Genomic DNA, 22,671 nt, shown 5'->3' with positions numbered 1-22,671 from the left:
CTGAATTTTTAAAAAGCCTTTATCAAAGGAACATACTATATAATCTATGACAGGTATTGAAAACATTTCCTTGCTGATAGCTCTCTATGTTTATAATGGTAATTCTCATATTTTACTAAAGAAAATTGAGGACTAAAATTAGCTTACTGGGGCTAAGTATAACATTCTTGCATGATTAACAGTGTACATAACCTAGCAAATTCCATAAAAAGAACAGGGCTGTGCCAAGCACAGTTTATCTATCTAGCTGTGATTTTGACTGCTGGCTTTACATTGGACTTGTAAAGGTAGCATTTGAATTTGGGTATAAATTGCTAAAAAGATACTTGGACTACTCAGTGTCATAATTGTGATTCCACTCTTATCACATATATGGGGTGTAGCTCTGAATACCTATGCTGTGGGATTCTCAAAAGCAATATTAGCAGTGAACCAGCATTTGGACTCAAAGTGGATAATAATCATGGACCTCATTGTCCAAATATTCAATAGCAACTACATGTGTCATATCAAAATACTTTGATTCTAGATCTGTGTCTGCAGACTTTTTACCTCCTATCACTGGTCAGAAACTGCATTTTTCATTTAGTAGAAGACACAGTAATTTGGTAATGAGACACCAAGTTAGTTCCTAATATTTACCTCTCTAAATATAGGTCCTGTAAAAGTGAATTACTGACTAGAACAGAACAGTCTTACCTCTGTTATTTCAAAAATGTTCCTATAAAATATTTATTAGATACACAAAGCAGTAACTGGTTTCCAGAAACTTTAACCCAAAATAAGAGCTCTTACCTATCCTTTTTAAATTTATTATGTTCTGCTGATTGTCCAAATTAGGCTGGACTAGATTTTTAAAAGCAAGCAGATGATGCTTCCACTTTCATGCAGTCATTGCCCCATGAATCAAAATAATAAAGTTACAATGGCAAAGGCAGTGGTGACAATCTCTTTCATCAATGATCCCTTGTTATGTCACCTTTGTGATTCCTTCCTGCACCGCTTAGCCAATGTCAGAAATTTTGGACCACATGAGAGGAATGAACACTGTGGTTCAGCAACATGCCTCCCAGAAAATGGGATGGTGCTGATATAGAAAGGAGTGAAGCACAGGGCAGGTGGAGGATGCTGGGGTGGGCAGTGAAGTGCTGGAGGAATGGTGGCAAAATGTTAAAGAGGACTGATTTTTGAATCCTGCCCTTCAATCCTAAACTAGCCATTAGTTAGAGTGGAGGATACTGTCCCATCATGAGTGTAGAAGTTAAATTCAGCTACTAGTCCAGGTGACTACTGTACATGTCATGGGAGGACACCATCTTGTCCTTTGCCTCAGGCAGCAAAATGTGCTGGTTCTGGTTCTGTTACAGCGTGGGCTCTTTCCACATGGTCTGGAGCTTCTGATGTTACCAGCCACATGGAAGGAGTCTCACTGCAAATTTAACTTAAGAAGGAATCCTGTTATCTAATCCATATTTCCATCCCATTGTTGATAATAGACACACACACAAGCAACCACAGTTGGGTGGCTGAAACATATTTTTATTTGCTCTTCATGAATGGTTCTCTTCTATCATTGCTGAGGTCATTACTCTTTTGGTTTTTTCCTTTTCTCCTCTATGAAAGGTTCATAACCAGATATCTAATTTGCCTCGGCACTAATCCCCTCATAGCTTCCCAAGACTTTGGTCTGAACAGTATATTGGTCATTAGAATCATACTTAAATAGCTTCTCATTCATTCACTAATTCACTGGCTCCAGAAACTGATTCCCTATTCTTAGGTCAAGTCATCTAACCACTCCCTTACTCCCCCAGCCACCCCAATGCATAGGGTGGACTGGTCATGGGAATTCATGAACCTAAATACATACTGAGTGGCATGCGAAATGTGTTGATCTGTGAAGACAGTAGCTGATTCACACAAATAGTTCCATTTGTGCATATTCAGTAGAGTTTTTTATAATTATCTGTTTATCTTGACTGAAAAAGAAACCCAATTTGTGATTGTGTGAAATGGCCACAAGTCCTTTCTAATTCCAACCTTTGCCTAGGATATTCCAAATATGAATCTGTCAGTTGATTTTTAGATATGTTGCCTATAATTGTCCCCTGAGGCTTTTTCCCAATTTTCAGTGTGACCACAGAATCTAACTTGTGGGAACTCTTCACTAGTTCTGACAACCCGGTATTTTACAGTCACATTTCTTGAAAAGTGCCCCCTAAGTTGCTATTTGCCCCCTCATCACTTAAACAGGATAGAACGCCCCAGTTTTTGGTTAATAGCAGTTGCCTCTGGCCAATTCTGCATTCTGTGTGTCCTGAATCTACTGCCAAACAATTTTATTGTAGTAACACCAAGTACTAGTCTTATGAGACTTCTTATAAGGAAAGTCACAGGGAAATGCACTGGAGAATATGGGATAACAATTGCTTGATGCAACGTCATATAACCTCCCTGCACACCATGCAGAAGGAATATTCAGACAATTGCTGACATCATCTAACCTCCTTGCAAACTTTGTGCAAACAAATCAGGATGAATGCTCAATCAGCAGATCATCTGAAAGTGACTCAAGTCTCCCTCTACGAGGAAGGGATTTAGCACATGAAATCTTCCAGCACTTTCTAGAAGGACCACCTGTCATCTGTGATCTTTGAAGGCGCAGTTTCTAATATTTTCTTTCAATACATACAGCATACAAATGTAATTAACAAACAAACAGCAATTAAGACAGATGTCACAAGCTAGAGCTAGAATTACAAACCAACTAGGGGGAAAATGGCCTGGTTCAGATTTAGCTTCTTTTCTTTTTTAACAGAAAAGCAAAGGCCAATGTCAATTTTTCCCCTCAGCCATCGTTGGTATTTATTTATTTATTTATTTATTTATTTATTTATTTATTTATTTATTTATTTATTTATTTATTATTATTATTATTATTATGCCACTTAGAATAGGTAGCTTGTGTGCTGGGCTCTACCCCTACAGTGACCAAAGAAGTGCTCAACTGTCCACAGACGCTCCAGGCTCTTTCCTTTGGTCTAGAAGGTCTAACTTCTAAGCTTTTCTCAAACATCAGTTGTTACTGATGATGATTTCAGAGCTGACAAACCTGGCTGAAAGTGATGGGAGAAACATTTAACATGTGGGTAGGAGATTGTCAGGCCTGACTAGGTGGGATTATTTACGGATGATGGGTAAATTTCTTTGAGGTTAGGAATGGTTCATTTTCCTATTTCTGCTACAGTGTTAATATGCCAAAAATGGCTATGATAATAATCACACTTGATAAAGTACTGGACACTCCCTGCAATTTCAGTGATTTCATGACACTGGATGTGCTGAAAAAGAGTGTTCAAAGTAGTGTGCTGTTTACAGAATAAACTATACTTTATCGATAATAATAATAATTCCTCAGTCTTTTAAAAGCACCATTTTGACATTTCTACACCGCTATGAAATTTGCTCGAAAAACAACACATGAGCTTTTTCTTTTTGAAAAAGAAAAAAGGCTTCTGCCCATATAAAGCTATTTGCATTCATGGATGCCAAATGCCACATTTGTTCTGAATTTGGTTTTATGAGCTTAGGCCCATTTTTTTGGAACTAAGGTTCTCACTATGTCCAGATATTTCCCCAGAGGTGACAATTAGCTAACATTTGCAGCAAGAATGGCAAGACATTCACTTTCAATAATGCCTCAAGGAACAGATGACTACCCACTTGTTCCAAGAAGTAAAACATTTTCCTTAGTAGAAAACATATGTTAAGAGTTGCATGTATGTAAAATATGTAAGTTGTTCATGTTAACACTCCATAGGTCCTTCTCTATAAGTACTTCAGAAAGGGATTTTTCTATTTTCTGATGAGAACAGTGAATACAACATGGCACCTATGAATAACATGACCATTCGTTTGTTTCATGAATACACAAAGAACCCATAAGGAAGCCTCAAGTGTTATTTGTAGGGCCTTGAGGTTTCCCTGGCAACAATGTAAAAAACAGCAGAGAATGTGTATATGACTTATGAACAGGGTGCGACACAACGATTTTGTTTTCTAGTGTCTATAAAGGATTCTGAGGAAAGATAATCATTCTTTTAAAAGCTTCACAGAAACAGCTTACAATGGAAGACAATGGACTATTGAGTAAATTATTTAAAATTTAAAAAACTTACAGTTTACTGTAGGTTGGCAATTAACATGAGTTTTCAAGCCTACAATTCACATTTTGAACAAGAGGTGAAAATAACACACAATAGATGCTTCTTCTCTTTCAAACACATATAATAATTTCTCAGACGAAAATCCCTGTTGACTTTATACTATTTCTGTGTTCACTTTGTTTAGAAAGGCATCCATAACCTTCATAGAATAAGTATAATAAACAGATCTTTCAAATAAGCAGACTTAAAACACTGTGGTTTCACATATACTAGTGAAAAATTAAGTGAAACAAATTATAATTAGGGAAGTGACTGAGCCATGTTCTAATGTCCACTTCAGAACAGATTTATGTTCTCACTCACACCACTGAACTTGCTCCAATTCTTATTTGCCTTTTAAAAAAAGCAATGGCCTACTGCCACATTCACCTCAGTAGTCAAAGCCTTTTAGAGATATCACAACCATGGGCGTAAGGGAGGAGTAAGATCTCAGCAGCAGACCCCAGCCTCAATTTATATGTGCTTGCAGAAATCTATGTATGCATAGATTGTGTACACACACACACACACACACACATATGTTCATAGGTTATCTCCACTGCATTGGGAAGCTTGGAAAAGCAGGGTAGCTGATTGTGTGGACAGAGATCAACAGGAACACGGCTGTTAACGCATAAGCTCCACACAGGCATTCAACTGGACCTGCATAGATCCCCCTCCAATAGGGGCATTCACTCACCATGGTTCAGTCACCTAAAAAAGGGTATAAGTAGTTCATTTTCCTCTTGTTTGTATTATCTGAATAGTGCTTCAGTGGCAATTAAATTACTAGTGTTCCTCAGTGCTTTCTCTCAAGACTGATATCCCCTCAGTTGTTTGCAACCCATTTCACACATTATTCATGCACCAAGGTTGGCCCTCACACAGTTGCTTATGCGGAGCACTGTCCATGTGGTTCATACCAAGGCTTGTGGAGGGTTTGTGTGTTCCCTACCACAGTTAGTTACAATGGTGACACAGAGACATTCCCAAAATCACAAGCAGCTAATTATGAGGAAACTTGCTCACACAGTTTACATTCAGCAAGTTTACATTCTTGATGACAGAAGGCCACTAGGGTACCCTTTTAAATAGGCCTCTGAAACTGCATACAAAGAATTTTTCCATTGAAACTTTTTGTACTTAATTATTTCTGTCTAACAAGAAATCAGAATAATTCCACAGGGCATCCTTGGGTAAAAAAGAAAAAAAAGATGGCTACCAGTGGGGGCAGCCATCTTTTTAATCTTAATTTTTAATTTTTATTTTTACTAAGAATGCCTCTGGGACAATGCAATGTGAAGACACCGCATTCCTTCCATTGGACCACTCCATTACTAAAGAGGAACACCACTGGACTGCTGCATATCTTTAAAACAAAGTGGCAGCCAAGTTTTTATGTAAAAGGAAGAAGTAAAATCCTCTGCTGCCTTGCCTGTGGTGGTAAGCCATTTGCCATCTGAAGAAATTTCAGATTTCATCCACCCGAACCCCACACTTTCCCAAACTCTCCAAAAATCACACCCGCACACACGAACACACTTTTGTAAGAGACAAATGGCACCAGGAAAGTGGTATCCCACTCAGCTTTATCTGAGATCCAAGCCTTATTATGGTAAATAATTTTCAGTTGTAAATCAGCAGTCAATCACTACACTGTGGGATAATAATGCGATTTTCCTCATTAGAAGGGCGGGGGAAGAATTGGATCATTAAGAATATGAGAATTAGGACAGCTGTCTGAGTGATTAACTAAGAAATTAACACTCTCGCTGACAAGATGACAACCTAATTACAATGTGATAGCGTAAATCACAGAGTGCCTAAAAGAGCTGTACGGTTTTAGACATGGAAAAGCTTGATCATGTTAAAGGGAAAACAGGCAGGCAAAATCCAGCTGATCTGGGATAAAATAATAATGAAGACCCATATTCGGTTCTTACTGGAAAGCTAATACACTTGGGGCAAGAATTCAATCTTAACCCTTTCTCTCTTACACTAGTTTTGTTTAGGCAGGGGAAATTTATGTCAGTCCTTCAAACAAACAATCCCCCATATACCTTCTGATGCAGCACAGGTTTTTATCTTGTGTTGGGTATTTCTGAACTGGGGGAGTCCATTTATCCATCCCTATCCTAAAGTTTCAGACACTCTAAATAGGTGCCAGCTCCACTCTTTCCACACATCAAAACTACCTTAAAAAAAGTAATTTAGGAATTCCTCCCCATAAAACATCTAGATTTCACAATAAAAATATCAGCAATAAAAAATAATACAAAAGCCCACGCGCACCAAACTAGAATTCACTGATCCAAATGCTTCACATCTTGCTACTTTGTCAAAATGAGGTATCTACCTATATACATCTTGTTCTGAAATCTTTCCTCCCCAGCAACATCTAGTCTGCCACCAAAGCTCATTACATACTATTTGATGTTCATTAGTGATTCCCATTTCTGCTCTTTTAACTAGCTTCTCATACATCCATGACATTTTTCATGCAACACTTACATGCTCACCATCTGGCCTCTCATGTGAAGGATTTTTTTAAATATAAGTAACCATAACATCCAGTCTCAGACAACAGTATGAGTCCTAACAAGGACACTTGTTCTGTTTATTCTAAAGTTTAAGGTTATGATTTTATCTTTGCATTGCGCAAAAGGCTTTTAGTTTCATCAAAGTTTCACACACTTATTAAACCTTGGAGGCAGGAAATATGCACAGTAAAAAGAAATTACATGCTAAATAGCGTTAAAAGGTTGCATTCTCTTTTCATAAAAAGTTGCATTCAAAAAGCAATGCCCCCCTCAACTTCAGACCGTTCAAAAGCAGAAGGGGTCAAGAAACCTGGGCTCCAGCAACCACTTCTAAACATACTAAGTAAATGCTTTTCAATGCCTGCACAAGATGCAGGTGTGCAAATTATTCTTGACGCAGACAGAAGTCATGTTTTCAGTATCCCCTCAGCTGCTATTAAACAACAGTCTCACCTCAATCCCCCAGGATTTGTCAGCTCATGAAAGCTTTATAAGCTGAAGAAAAGTTCTTTTTTCTTCTGCTAATTCACTCCCTCCTTAGTCTTGAATCATAACTCTTCACTACTGCTCTTTTTAAGCTATTACAACAGAAATGACACATGTTTTCCCCCCAGTATTAATGCAAGATGCATATCACTTGCACAAATAGAAAGATGGCAGCATCAAACTGTTGGAGAATAGTTTTTCCTCTTATATCACCTTGCCTTCAATAATACTCCAGAGGTAAAGACATGGAATCCTACTGAAAGTAATGAGCCCCTAAGAAAACATAGTAGTGGCCATATATGTAATTCTGTTTTTAAGGGAAAAAACCCAAGGATGGTTCTCCATACCCACATATCTTTCCTCATTAATTTGCACACCTGCCCTAGACCCCCTCATGACCAACACTATGTCCTGCCCATAGTTGAGGGATTCAGACTCAGCTGTGATTTTTCTCTTTTTATTAACATAATGGATACATTATTTATTTATTTATTTATTTATTGCATCCAAAGCAGTTTGCCGTATTAACCTAACTAGTCATTCTAGGAACTCAGTTCTGCTCTGACTCTAACTAAGCATGACTTCGTGACTCTAAGATGTTGTCTCAGCAACTGGGTTTCCCCCATGAATCCACTTAAGTAGGCTTGGATTATGCTCGCAAACAAAGACTCTGCCTCAGCTTAGTTTGTTGAACTTCCTGCCTCAAGCACCTCCAAGCATGGGGCAAAGGTGGTTTGATCTCAGCTTCCCCCTCCGACAGAGGGGGTCTGCCAACTGTCAGTTCAGATGTGGGAAGCTGGGTAGCACTCAGCCAGGAAATGTCTGACGTGCAAGGTTCAATCTCTGGCAGTGGTGTGTCCAGTTGGAGAGTGTCAGATGCACCAGGTGGTGCTTCCACAGGGGAGTCAGGAGCTGAGGGGGCTGAGCAGTCAAAGATGGGGGCTGGGGTGCCCTATGAGTTGACCCCCTGTCTGCCCCCTCCCCGGGTTCCCAGTCCAAGTCCTCTGTTTCACCCTCGTCTATCCGCCCCCTACCTGCATGGCTCACAACATCATCCCCCCATGCCGATTCCCCCCCCCCCAGGGGCTTGGGCTTGTCTGGATAAGCTTCATGGAACACTCTCACCAAATCCAGCATGTGGCTGTCTGTCGACGCCTCCCAGGATCTTTCCTCCAGACCGAACCCCCTCCAATGAATCATATACTGCAGCTTTCCTTGACACAGGCAGGGATCCAGGATCTGCTCCACTTCATAGTCCTCTTGACCATTGACCATGACTGGTGGGGGTGGAGCCTTGGGTCCTTGGTGGGGATCTGGCGGCTTCTCTGGGGTGAGCAGGGATTGGTGAAATACTGGGTGGATCTTTAAGGAGGCGGGTAGGAGTAAGTGGAAGGTGACCAGGTTGATTTGTGCTTCTACTTCAAAAGGTCCCATCCTCCATACCTCTAACTTGTGGCAGGGGACTTGCATCAGCAAGTAACGAGTGAAGAGCCACAGCCGGATTACAGCTAGGAGTGGCAAAGGTGTGTGAGTGGTAGCCAAAACTGGCAAAGAACAGTGTCTGCTGAGTGGATGTGTGTACCGAATTGTAGTAAGTGAATTCAGCTAGGGGCAGGAAGGATACCCAGATTTTGCTGGTAGTTCACATAACAGTGGAGGTACTGCTCCAAAGCTGTGTTCACTTTCTCCATTTGCCCACGTGTCTGGGGGTGATGCGCAGAAGACATCCTCAGCTCACTCTGTAACATCTGCCAGAGGGCACGCCAGATCCGTGGCATGAACTAGGTGTCCCAAGAGACCAAACTGGTGGGGAGTCCGTGCAGCTGGAAAACGTGTTGAACAAACAACTGGGCCATGTCCCTCGCAGTTGGCAGTCCAGCGCAGAGGAGGAAATGAGCCATTTCACTGAAGGCATCCATGACTACCAAAAATCAACATTTTCCCCTGAGAAGCAGGCAGGTCTGTGATAAAGTCCAAAGTCACCATTCACCACAGTCCTTCAGGCATGGGAAGCGGCTCCAGCAATCTAACTGGCCACCCCAGGGCGTGTTTAGCTCTCATGCATGGGGGACAGGATTGTACATATCTTTCTACATCATGCTTGACCCTTGGCCACCAAATGCCTGTAAAGTTTTAAACACCCCAAAATGCCTTACAGTTGGGGAGTTGTGCCACTGGTGGAGGACGTTGGCTTGAATCTCTCCTGGAGGCTCATAAAGGGCTTCATAGTGATAGACCATCACTCCCCGGGAGAAGCCTGGTGCACTGTCTTGGGAGGGCTGCTCCAGTTCTCACACCCTCTCCTGAGCAAAAAGGTCTTGCTCTTGAGCACAACGTTAATTCCTCAAACCATGGATCTGGAGAGGCGGCCACCACCATTTTGTCCAGTGGTATAATAAAACATAGTGAGGAGGGAGGTTGATCTTCTTTATACTCTGGGTTGTGGAATAAAGCGTCAGCCCGGCAGTTCTGCGCCTGTGGAGTGTAGTTAATACAGAAGTGGAACATAGCAAAGAACTGAGCCCACCACACTTGCTGCTGGTTCAACTTGCGGACCATCTGGAGACTCTCTAAGTTCCAGTGGTTGGTGCTGACCTCCACTTCATGCCGAGCTCCCTCCAGGAGGTGCTGCCAGGTCTCAAACACATCTCGGATAGTAACTTCTTCTCCCAAATTGTGTAGTTTCTTTCCGCACTAGTCAGCTTTCAAGAAAAGTAAGTGCAGGGTCGTAATACCCCCCTTTGGTCTGGTTGTAATAACACCGTTCCAATGACTACGTCTGATGAGTCAGTCTCCACCACAAAACGGCATTGGGGGTCTGCATGCTAAAGCTGAGGAGAACAGCAGCTTTAGATCCTTCAATGCCTATTGAGCCACTTTAGTCCATCGGAAGGGGCCTGGCCCCTTTAGACAGACAGTGAGTGGGGCTGTAAGTTGGAGAAGGCTGCGATGAAATGTTGATAATAGTTGGCAAATCCCAGAAAGCGCTGCATGTCTTTCTCAGTTTGGGGGGGATGCCAGGAGAGCATGCAGCACACCTTCTCTGGATCCATTTTGACTCCTGTGGGGGTGATATGGTAACCCAGAAAGTCCAGGGTGGTCAAGTCGAAACCACACTTCTCCAGCTTGGCGTACAGGTGATGCTCTCTCAGTCTCTGCAGCATCACCAGCACATGCAACTCATGCTGCTCTGGAAGAGTAAATAAGGATGTCATCTAAATAAACTATCATAGAGCAGTCCAGGTAGTCCTGAAAGATGTCATTCATGAAATTTTGGAAGACAGCTGGAGTATTTGATAGCCCGAAGAACATGACCAGATACTCAAAGCGGCCATATTGTGTCTTGAAGGCAGTTTTCTATTCATCTCCCTCTTTGATTCTGACAAGGTTGTCTTGAGCTTGATGATTGGCACGCTGTTCCTTTTGGTGAAGCTCAAGTCCATAAAGTTGCAGGATGTGCCTGAGTCTACCATAGTAAATACCTTAATGTCTTGCCCCTTGGGCAAGCTTAGGCACACTGGCAAATGTAGAGCAGACTTCAGTGGGAGAGGCTTAACTTGAGATCGCTGACTCACAGTCGATCCCAGCTCATGGACCTCTACAAGAGCTGGGATTTGAAGTTTTCCTTCAGTGGGGCCTTTTCCAACTTAGAGGGGCACATCTTGGCCAGGTGCCCCACCTTTCCACAATTTAGACACAGTCCCTCTTTCTGATGCTTCTCTTTCTCCACCTCCATCAGGCGTGACCATGCCCTTCCATCTGCATGAGCTCCACTCCTGGTGGCATCGAGGTTCCCACACCAGGGGAGATGCATGTGCAGGGAAGTGGTAAGGGGAGGCAAGCGTTGAGTTGTCTCAGCTTTGCACTCCTGGTGATGACCTTCAAGCCAGCTGTCTATCTGCAGGCACAAATGGATCAGCTCTGGGAAAATACTCAGCTGGGGGCTTGCGCCAACTCATCCAGGATCTCCGCGCTGAGCCCACTGTGGTACAAATACATTAAACCAAAATTGTTAAAATCTGTTTCCTGGGCAAGGATACAAAAGGTGCTGGTGGAAGTCCCCTGCTGCATGTTTCCCAGTTGGCAGGACATGGTTTCTCTCTGCTGCGGGTCTCGAAAGATCTCAGCCATGGCATCAATGAAGGCGGTATACTGGGATAAGATGGGGTCATTTCGGAGCAACAACAGGGTGGCCCACTGGGCAGCCTCTCCTTCTAAGAGGCAGATGATGAATGCCATGGGAATTCTAACTGCCGCACTCATATGTAAAGCTCACACTGGCAAATTGCTCTACTTCCTCACCATAGCGGGTGGGCATTCCCACCGGTGATTTGACTCAGGGTGCAGGCACAGGCAGGATGGGTCCCTGTCCTTGCTGCGTGGGGATCACCTGAGTCACCAGTTGAGACATTTGCAAGCACAAGTTTTGATTCTCAGTTCTTAGAGACTGGGTCTCGGTTTGGAGGATCTGAACTTCGGTTATCAGGGTTTCAATAGCTCTCTGGCTCCTCTGCTTGCTTCCATTCGTTCCATCAGGGGGGCATCAGTTGGAGGAGGTTGTGGCTGAGTCAAACTGTCCTGCCTGAAGTTGAGGGATTCAGACTTAGACTTGGCTATGACTTTTTCTCTTTTTATTAAAGTAAAACATATATCCAAAGCAGTTCGTTTTATTAACCTAACTAGTCATTCTAGGAACTCAGTTCTGCTCTAGCACTTCCGAGTGTGGGGCAAAGGTGCTTTGATCTCAGAGGGGGGCTGCTAACTGTCAGTTCGAGTGTGGGAAGCTGGGTGGTGTTCAGCTGGGAAATGTCTGGTGTGCAAGGTTGAATATCTGGCAGCGGTGTGTCCAGTTGGAGAGTGTCAGATGTGCCAAGTGGCGCTTCCACAGGGGGGTCAGGAGCTGAGAGGGTTGAGCTGTCAAAGACAGGGGCTGGGGCTCCCTGTGAGTCCACCCTGCTGTCTGGCCCCTCCCTGGGTTCCCAGTCCAAGAGTCCTCATCCTCTGTTTTGCCCTCATCTATCCACCCCCTCCCTGAATGGCTCACAACACACTAATGGTTTGTTTCATATTCTTCATTAACTTGTACACCTGTCTCAAATTTGTTCATGAGCCATTTAAGTTGATGGTACAATGCATTTTCTCAGATAAACCACCACATTCAAACACAGAGAAAAAGTAACCACTTTAATACCCTCAGCAATATTCAACATTTTTGTGAAGCCCCCAAAATGAGACATAATGAGCTTGGTTTTCAGCTACATCTCAATCAGCCCCTTCGTTCCACAGGTAGAATTCTACAACACAATTGATTTTGTGTACCAAACAACATTTTATATGCTGTAAGGAGAGAAGAAATTAAAGGTCACCCATAATCATTTCATGTTGTGCTGTATTAATAGAAGCTATTAAAATGACACCAGCACACTTCATAGGAGTATATATATTTCAGCTGGTTGTATATCTAATAACATGGTGTGAATCTGAAGTAACATGAAACCTAGGAAAACAATTATATAGATCCACAGCAGTCAGAATTATAATCTGGAGACAGTTATAGGTTGTTTCTGCGTTTTACAAATAATATGTACATATAAACACACACCACCACCACCACTAGCACCACCACGCACATATCCTAGGACTGTTGCAAAATGCTCTTCCCTCAGGTCAGTACTCCTTTAGCAAGTGCTGAAGGAAGTGGTGAAGATGGGCCACTGACCATTTTCTGGGGACGTACAATTTGTCAGAGGATTTGTTCAAATAGTGTTGTAGTATGTGCTCACAATTGGTGGGTTCTCTGTTATCCCTTTCCCCCTTATTCTGCTGCTATCTGTTGTGGGAATGGAATTCTTTCCAGCAACCAGGAGAATGCCCTGGAATGATGCTATGTCAACACATAGCATTGCTTTGAAGGAGGTTCTTGGGGAGAAATGGCAGTTCTATCCCCCCAAGGGTCTTCCAACAAGCCAATTGTAGCCAGACATACATCCTTAGCTACTGTCAGCCAGTCACAGAACTAGGTTACAGGACTCCATTGTGTTCTTTAACAGCCTTCTCATATGAGTGACAGCATTGTCTATAGACCATATTTAATTGTTTGGTCCAAGGAATGTATTTTCTGACAGTATCATGAAGTTAAGATAAAAAGAGTGTCCACATATATTACCAATCTAGATTACTGTAATGAGCTCTATGTGGGGCTGCCCTTGAGGATGGTCCGGAAGCTGAAGATGGTGCAAAATGCAGCAGCATGACTCTTCACTGGAGCAGGGGATCGCCAACATATTACCCCACTGCTGAAAGAATTGCACTGGCTGCCCATTAGCTACAGGCCTAAGTTCAAGGTTCTAGTTGTGGTGTACAAACCCTTATTCAGCTTCGGACCAGGATACCTGAAAGATCATCTTACTCCATATATACCCAGTCAATCACTGTGCTCTGCAGGTGAGGACCTCCTTCAGATACCATCTTATGAGGAGGTCCATTCCGCACAACTTAGTGTTGTGGTACCTACCCTTTGGAACTCTCTCCCCTTTAATATTAGACAGGCACCATCTCTGTTATCTATTGAAGAACTTCCTCTTTCAACAAGCCTTTAAAGTAGAGATCTTATCCCGGTCTGTGTCTGTGTTGGAATTGCTTTTTAAGATGTTTAAAAAGTTTTTTTAAAAAGATGTTTTTACGATGTTTTGTTTTGAGATGTTTTTAAAGATCTTTTGTTTTAATATGTTTTAAAGTCTTTTGCTTTTAAGATGTTTTAAAGTGCGTTTAGTGTTTTTGTTTGCTGCCCTGGGCTTCTTCTGGGAGGAAGGGTGGGATATAAATTAAATAAATAAATAATAAACATGCCAAAATGCTGGAAAAAAATTCTTTCAGTTTTCTCTGGGTTAGAACTGTTGCTGGGAAAGGTTGAACCACTTAAAGGAGAACAAATATTAGAGGAATTGTGTTATGTCTTTGTACTCACTCTGCATCTTCAAGCCTGAACACAGATCATGTGGCACCTTCCTGAGTGGCATCCATTTGGCCAATGAGACCGACTTGAGGGAAAGATCCAACTGGCTGTAATTAATGGTGCAATCATTGCAAATTGGTTCAGTAAAACAAATACTGAAGTCCAACAATATGAACTGTTTTCATATGCTCCTTGGCAACCCCACCTTTACCCTGAATCAATGTAACAAATTGGCACCTGACAGGAACATGAAAGGAGAGGGCACAAATGGAAATTGGTTATTAAACCAATTCATCTCTATGACAGGGTCACAGCCTATCTTCAGGTGGCCAGGCAACTTAATATGAGGATGAAAAGATTTGTGTTACATTTTAGCAGGAAGTATGTGAAAAGATAGAAAACTGAAAAACAAAAAGAGAGAACAAAGACAGAAAGAAGAGGTGTCATAAAGGCAGCAAAGTAAATAGGCTCAAAAGTATAGGGGGAGAAACAGAAGACCATGTTTGTGTATGCATACTTTGAAACGCACAAGGCAGAGAACAATAACTTGTACTGATTCTTTTCTGCAGATTCTTTTTTTTGGGGGGGGGACTCAATTACTCCTCCACATTACATGTTAATATTGGCTCTTGTGTTGCAGTCTTCAAACAATAAAGACCTGACATGGTACCAGGACATTTGAAAGGCCTGTTCTGTCCATACAATCTTGCCTGCCCGTTGTGTTCAGCCTCAGAGGCCTTGCTCTATATCTCACCTCCTTTGGAAGTATAACTGGTTGCAACACCCAGGTTGTGGCACTACATCTCTACAGAGGTTCAGTTGACTTGCTCCATTTTAAATTCTAAGTGTTTTGCAAACACTTAAAAAAAATCATCTAGTTTTAAATCTATAAGCTTTTTATCTGAAATGCCGTTGTTATCCCTTGCTGATTATGTTGGTATTTCCTTCTGATCTCATTTTATTGTATTTTAATTGGTTTTTGTTATGCTTTTATGTAAGCTGGTTTGGGAGCCCTTTTTAGGTCTGAAACGCAGCATACAAATAAATAAATACATAAGGCAGCTTTTCTGCTGCATGTCTGGAAAAGCCCTTGTCCTCTTCCAAGATCCCACATAACAAAGGTGGCTATTCTTACACTTTCCTTCTGTATGCCTAGCAACTTGTATTACTACTCGCATGCAATTTCACATCCTAATTCCCTAACTATACTTCCTGCACAGCTGTGTGCTTAAGCAATTTTTGGATTGCTTTCAGTGAACTGTGCCCTTTCAGATCAAGAAAAGGACCATTCAAACCTGGATCTGTGCAACAACGTGGTCAACCTTATCTTTGGTGAAGAGCTTGTTTTTATTTTTACATAATGCCTATTCAGCCATGTTATCCTCCCTTCCTTACACACATCGACAACATATACTCTTATACACGAACAAACTGAAAACATGTTTGAAGACACCATAAACATTTAAAGGGTATCTATTATTCTTGGGAGAATGAATTACCATACAATGCTGTAATCATTTTGATGAAGTCTATCTGATCAAGTCATGGAATTCCAACTATCAAATCAGATTCATCATACAGGATTCTAACCAGTGATAATGAAAGATGTATCAGATAATTCAAACACAACAGACTTTTTCATAATGCTTATGAAAACTTCTGTGTTTCTTTCACTCTCAGTCTTGCTGATTATAAACGTGTGAAAAAGTTACTAATTATTACCACTTATACTTAGGTATGATTACTACTGAACTCTTGCTATAGTGCTAGTATAATGCTAACCACTGGGCATAGCCAACTAATTCAAGTTTTGTCCCCCTCCTGTACCCGATGAGTTCAATTAGGGTAACACTGAGGCCACATCTGCACTATACATTTAAAGCCCTATAATAACACAGTCATGGCTTCCCCCAAAGGATCCCGAGAACTGTAGCTTATGAAGGGTGCTGAAAATTGTTAGAAGACCTTTATTCCCCTCAAAGAGCAACAATTTCCAGAGTAATTTAACAACCAGCCCCTCTTCCAGGGAACTCTGGGATCTGTAGCTCTGTGAGGGGAATAGGGGTAGGTTAACTCTCAGCACCCTTGACTGTTGAAGTGGTATAATTGTGCTTTAAATGTATAGTGTGGATATAGCCTGAGAATAAGAAGGAGGAATTGATAGGAAGCACCACCCCCTGGACTGGATGTGAGTAAGAAGGCAGGCAGGTGGGGGCTGGCTGAGGGCAGGCTGAGGTTGGTGGGACAGTGCCCCAGTTACTCTTAACAGGCCAGTTTCCACTGGAAATTACACAGTCTCTGCGCAACTAGCTTAAATATGCATTCATAAGATATGACGGGTGGAGGTCAGGAATCAATAATAAGCAATGAGAATGGGATGGGGGGTCACACAGCAATGGGGGAACTGGAAATAGTTTAGGGTCTATTTTTGTTCAGTTGAGACTTCCACATTAATTTGGAGTAATTCTCAGTATTTTTTAGTGAACTCAGTCTACCCACACTCTTTCATTGTAAAAGACACTAGACGCAGCCAAGAGTAGTTTATGAAACTATGATTGAAAAAGAGTATTCTGTAAAGCTAACAGAAGTACCTTACCAGTTAGAAAGAGTACTGTATATGAAAAGTAATAATATGGAATTTTATATGAAAAGGTATACAAGCCAAAATATCCAATAAACTATCATGACTATTTTCTCTAATAATATTTCTATCCGACTTCAAAACATATTATCACTGATGAGGTAAAAAAAACAATGTCTCCTGTCAGATCTCTATTCAGTTGACACATTGACCTCTTTCTTAACAGAGAAAAAAATCGTATCACTTATTAGGTTAGTGACAGTTGATGTCTCTGTTCTGGATACCCACAGGACTAAAGCTGCATAGACAGTGCCCTCAGCTAAAACAGAACAGAATAAAACCAAACAAATGTTTGTTCTAATTACAACCTGCCAATTTCATGCAATATCCCTTTCTTTCCCCAAATTTGATAGTACTCTTTGGCATAAGCAAAAGAACCTACACTGTGTTTAGCTGATAGCACTGCAGATGCCATTGTTAATAGCTACAGATTAATGGAATGTTAACACGCTCCAATGCTACACTCAGAAGTAGTAATGAATGGTGTGGAAGCTATGAAATTAAAATGCCTTGTTCCACAGATAATGGAAGTCAATTCAATGATTTGATAATATTAGACAGGAAGCTCACATATATTACTGTTACATCCGCATCTAACAATAATGATAATCCACTTATCTATATTACTAATAACTATTACTAATATCTCATTTCAAAAATATAAACTATTTCTAACACAGAGAAGTGAAGAATAGGATAGTTACATGCTCCAGATGTCAAAGAATAGGTCTTCTAATACACGTTCAAACTACGTGCTGTGGCCAAATGCCCATCATGTTGGGCATATGGCCTAAGAAGCAAAATCTTACCTGTATCATTGCCTGAGATAGCAACAACAAAAACTTTTATGCCAGGTCTGCTTTCCACCTCTGTGTCAGCATCTGAAGTAGAAGGAGGCTCCTCTTGAGACTCTAAAACCTCAGTGGGTGGTCCTGTAGGCTGTGCAGCTGCAGTAACCCTTGATGATGTGAAATATTCTGTATCAATTTCTTGCTCTACCATCTTGCCTGTAAAATCATCATCAGTAGTGGTTTTAATGGGAGTAATAGATTCCTCAATTATTACCATGTCTTTGCTCGTATCTTCATCAGGTTCCCTGTCAATTAAAGGTGGCTGTGTTTTGGTAATTAAAGGCTTGGATGGTGAAGTAGGTAGGATCTTATCTACCGGAGCAATGGTGGCTGTGGCTATGCCACTTACCATCGTCGGTTTACTTGTTGCAATAGCTGAGAACAAAACCAGTTCCGTTCCTATCGCCTCTTCTGTTGTTCCTGAACCTTCTGGGCTATGAGTCGTAAGAGTCTGTACTTTTTCCACATCGACAGATTTTTCAGTGACAGGAACAACAGCTTCTGTAGGAAAGGGAGCTACAAATTTGATTGTGGGCACTCTGGTTTCACTTTCTGTGCTTGCCATTGTGGGAGGAACATCAGTAGTCTTTAACTTATGTTCAGTGATGGCATCCATTCCAGGAGACAGTTCGGGCTTTGTGATGGTTTCATAAATTCTAATTTTCACACCTGGGCCCAAAGCTTTAGTAGTTGCATATTTTTCTTCATATGCAGATCCTTCAGCAGCTATGTCATGTTCAGGTGACAAAGGCAACATTGAAACCATTAGCCTGGAGTCTGGGATAGTAGCCAGTTTTTCCATAGCTTGATCTCTAGTACCAGGTTCCTCTTGAATAACGGTTGTAACCTCTGTTGTTGTATGAATAGTAACAGTGACCACATCTTTAGCAATTTTATCTACTGAGGTTTCAGGAACCAGGGAAATGCCAGGCTCCTTCTTTGATATTACAGTAGGAGTTACCATCTTTGTTGCATCTGTAGATATAACTGTTTCTGTGCCTGATATATCTTCAGTATCCACTGCTAAGGGTATAGTAGTTATTTGTCTGGGAACTCCTAAATCTGGTTGATGCTCAGCAGAACTCCCTTCAAAAGTCCAATCATATTTCTCATTTACAGTTCCTTCAGTTTTTTCTCGTTGCATCTCTGGCGTAGGTGCTATTATGTCATGATGTCTTGACACTTCATCTTCTTCAATTTTAGTGAAAACCCCTGGCACTATGGTCCTTGCTAACTCCACAGAGCCTAACTCAGAGGTAAAGGATGTTGTGCTCCTTTCAATTGGTGATACTGAAGTCATATCTAGATCTAAAATTGGGTGTGTGGGGAAGAGTCTTATAGAATCTTTACTTTCATCTAATTCAGTGGTGGCCACTGTATGCCCTACTTTCCCTGTGGAGTCAATGTGTACTACCTTGGTTCTATCAGTTGCTGCAAAAACTGGTGTTTCATCACTCTTTGTATATCCTGTACTTGTTGGTGTTTTACTTTCAAATGAAGTTACTGTTACACCTGGGGTAGATGTAGCATTTTCAGCTAAGAAGGTTGTTGACACTATATTTTCATCTGGCACCAGAGTGCTGCTAGAGACAACTGGCCTCTGATCAGGCATAATATTGTTGTTATCCTGCTCTATAGGTTCATGATGATCAGGGATCAGCTGTTTGGGGATGACAACAGTTGTGAGTTTTACGTCACTTTTTGCTTCCATTGATTTTTTTGTGGGCTCGATGACATAATGAGTTTTTTCCTTTGTTAAACTAACAGAAGTCTCTGTTTCTACAGGTTCACTGAAGTTATTTCTCAGTAGAGCATCTACAGAAGTTCTTATTGGTCCCACCTCTATTTGTTCAGTCTGACTTTCTGAGCTTTCCTCGCTGAGGTCAGAGCCGTCTTGTGTGGGTGAAATCACTACTAGGTCACTTGGTACAATACCTGCTTCCATCTCTTCTGACGAATCAGAGAAGTCTGTAACAGTCTGAGGTAGAATGGTGGATAAACTAACAATCTGCTTAGGTACCTTCTCTTCCTGTTCTGCCTTAGTCACTTCTTGTGTGACTGAAGAGATAGGAGGGTGAAGTGCAGCTTTAGAAGGTATTAGGTCAGTTAATAAATTGGCAGATCCACTTTCCAAAGGTATATTCAGTTCAACAGATGCAGAATCAGATATATTCTCCTTAGCTAAAAAAAATAAAGATTGACAATTACAAAAATGTCATGTTTACTTGCTACAATATCTACAATCTAAAAAACATTTTTTCTAAATTAATTCTGAACATATATCCTTTATCTCTACAATATCTTTACTATATGCCAGTAGGTCCCAAAATGCATTTGCTGAACATCCTGTCAAGAAAGTAATTGTAATTAAGCTGATTTAGTCCCATTTACTTCAAGAGTAAAGCAATTTAATCCAATTTAGTTAAAATTAATTATGGATTGGACTATTAATATATTTAGGATCACAAGATCAGAGTGGCATTAACAACAACCAAGGCCCATTTCGCATGATCACTAGTCCATAGCATGATTTGAAAAGTCTTGTGCATGGCAGTTCGCAGCTTATGGTAAGTAGGTCATATGAAGCCACACAGATACAGACTTTTTTCTCACTACCACAAATTAGCATTGGCCCTGAATGTTAAAATAAAAGCCTGAATTAGGCTGAATGACTGATTGCATGCTATAGCACTGGAGTTGGGAGACCTGAATTCAATCCTGCTCAGCCACAAAGCTAGGGTCATTCCTCTTACAGACTAACCTGCCTCAATGGGTTGTTATTAGGGATGGGTGAGAATTTAAATTCAGTTCGCATTTCAAGCAGAATTTATCAAATTTGCAATTTCTGAAACAACATGAGAACCAAAACACAGCCACCCTTCGAAATTTGCATTTATTAGAATTTTGGGATGCAGTTCGTCAACTAAACAACGTTTACAAAAATGCATATATTATGGGGAAATGTACATTAAAATGAATACATGAGTGAAAATAACATGCAAAAAGGCATGAAATGATGAGGAATGGCTTGCAAAAATGTGTACCTTTGTCAAAACTGCCTACAAAAATGTGTTTATCTGGAGAAATTTGCACTGAACTGGTGGAGAATTTTCATGAGGATTTAAAAAAAAAATTCACAGAGCACTGTAGAAATGTAGAGAACCGAATTTAACACTGGAGAAATGAGAAATGGAGAGAACCAAAAGAGACGGATCTTTCCATCCCTAGTTGTTATAAGGATAAAATTGGATAAATCTATATATGCTGCCCTGGGTTTCTTAGAGGCCGGGTTGAATGTACATGTGGTAAACAAATATGCAAAGGAATTTAAGTGGCTGCCCCATGGTCCATTGATCTGTGAAATAGCTTTCATTCAGTTATTGTTATTGTATTTCATCTGCCTCCACGATCAGATCTGAATTCAAACACTTTCTGCTTTAGGCTGCAATTGAATACACACTTACCTGGGATTAAGTCCCATTGAACCCAATGGAGCTGACTTCTGAGTAGACGTGTATTGGATTGCAGCCTTAGTCACACTTAGTACACGATTCAGTGCTGTCCTCCAAGTGTGATGGGATACCATGCTTAATTTGTATAAACTCCTATACTTTATGAATTAAGCGTGGAAAGTGTCCAAGTCCAATTGTGCCAACTAGGCACAACAAATAAAGGCCCCAGCATTTATTCCAGAGTTTAGTTTTCCAAATCATATTCAGCCAGCACATAATACAGTTTATCTCCAGCAAACTGGTCAGATGCTCAAACTGATTTCATCTGATTTCTGCCAACAATATTTTAATCCAGGATTGTTGCACCAACATTGGACTTTGCTTTATTACCAACACAGTTCAGGTTTTAAGTTTCAAAACTTAACTTTTTGTAAAAAAAAGAAAAGAAAGGAAAAAGGATGTATGTTAAAGCTGTTTCTTCTCAAAGAAGACATCCTCTACAATTCAAGGATGTTTGTTTTTTAAAAGGGTCTGCTCCAGCTTTAACCAACTCCCTCTCTGTACATATGTTTTGCATTATTAAACTCCTTGAATCATGTGTTCAATGGGATATCATCTTTGCGCTCCTTCTAATGCAAGACATGAGGCAGTTTTTCCTAATAAAATATCCACATCTAATACAGCAAGAAAGCAAATTATCTCACCAACAGCTGCTTACATCAAAGTCTATCCTGAGTTCTTTTTTTAAAAAAAAAAGTGTTATTTTGCATTATGCACAACCTGAATGAAGTTGATTCTTTTGGAACTGGAAGAGGTTCTGTGCTTTTTTATTATCCACATATTTTCTTTATGTTTTTATATTAGAAACAAACTTTCTTTTTCATTGGCTAGCTTTCTTTTAAAAAAGTTAACCAACTGCGATCTTTTCTTGAAATTTTAATTATGAAGAACATAACTCTTGAATATTTAGGTCACAGAGTATTATGGGTAATACATTTGCTTCTAGCATGCTTACTAGAAAACATTTTGCCCCATAAGGAACAGATAATTGGGGAATAAGAGGGAAGTTGCTTTTAATGGTTCCCCATGATGCCTGTTATCTTTGTATGCAGCTGAATGCTTTGAGAATCAGTGGCGTAAGAAAATGGCATAATCGCTGAAGCAAGCTACTGCACAATAATGACTCACTGTCATAACAGAGAGCCATTAAAAAAAGCACAGCACTCCAGAATGAGAATTCACATCACCTTCTTCCCTCTGCAAACCCATATAAAGATCTACATGGGACACTGAATTATGTGAAATGATCCTTCAACAATATATCTACCAAAACCTTCAAGGTGCTGAACACATATTTGTCAGGAACCCAAAAACATGTTGGACCACTTCAGTAATCTACAGCCACAATCAGTGTCTGATAACTGTGCTTGACTTATGACTAAGGGATGGAGAAACAGGAGCATACCTCCTTTTCTCATACTTCCCTCAGCTCCTCATCCAAGTGGTGGTGGCTTAGGAGACAGGCCTGGGATTGCCTCTCC

The 22,671-nt window shown here is 40.8% G+C and overlaps 1 protein-coding gene across 5 annotated transcripts in view; it reads right to left on the bottom strand.

Moving 5' to 3' along the window:
• The window catches only part of VCAN (versican), a 187,225-nt gene that overhangs the window by 77,834 nt on the left and 86,720 nt on the right, over positions 1-22,671 (bottom strand). For all 5 annotated transcript variants that reach the window (XM_061621973.1, XM_061621991.1, XM_061621996.1 and 2 more), the window contains exon 7: positions 17,637-19,859. In XM_061621973.1, coding sequence (XP_061477957.1) covers positions 17,637-19,859 — 2,223 coding nt within the window. The remainder of the gene's footprint in view (positions 1-17,636; positions 19,860-22,671) is intronic.

The sequence above is a fragment of the Rhineura floridana genome, chromosome 1 (assembly GCF_030035675.1).
Source record: "Rhineura floridana isolate rRhiFlo1 chromosome 1, rRhiFlo1.hap2, whole genome shotgun sequence".
In the NCBI taxonomy this organism is placed as follows: domain Eukaryota; kingdom Metazoa; phylum Chordata; class Lepidosauria; order Squamata; family Rhineuridae; genus Rhineura; species Rhineura floridana.
The sequence above is the reverse complement of the archived record's forward strand: the minus strand, read 5'-3'. Positions and strand labels throughout refer to the sequence as shown.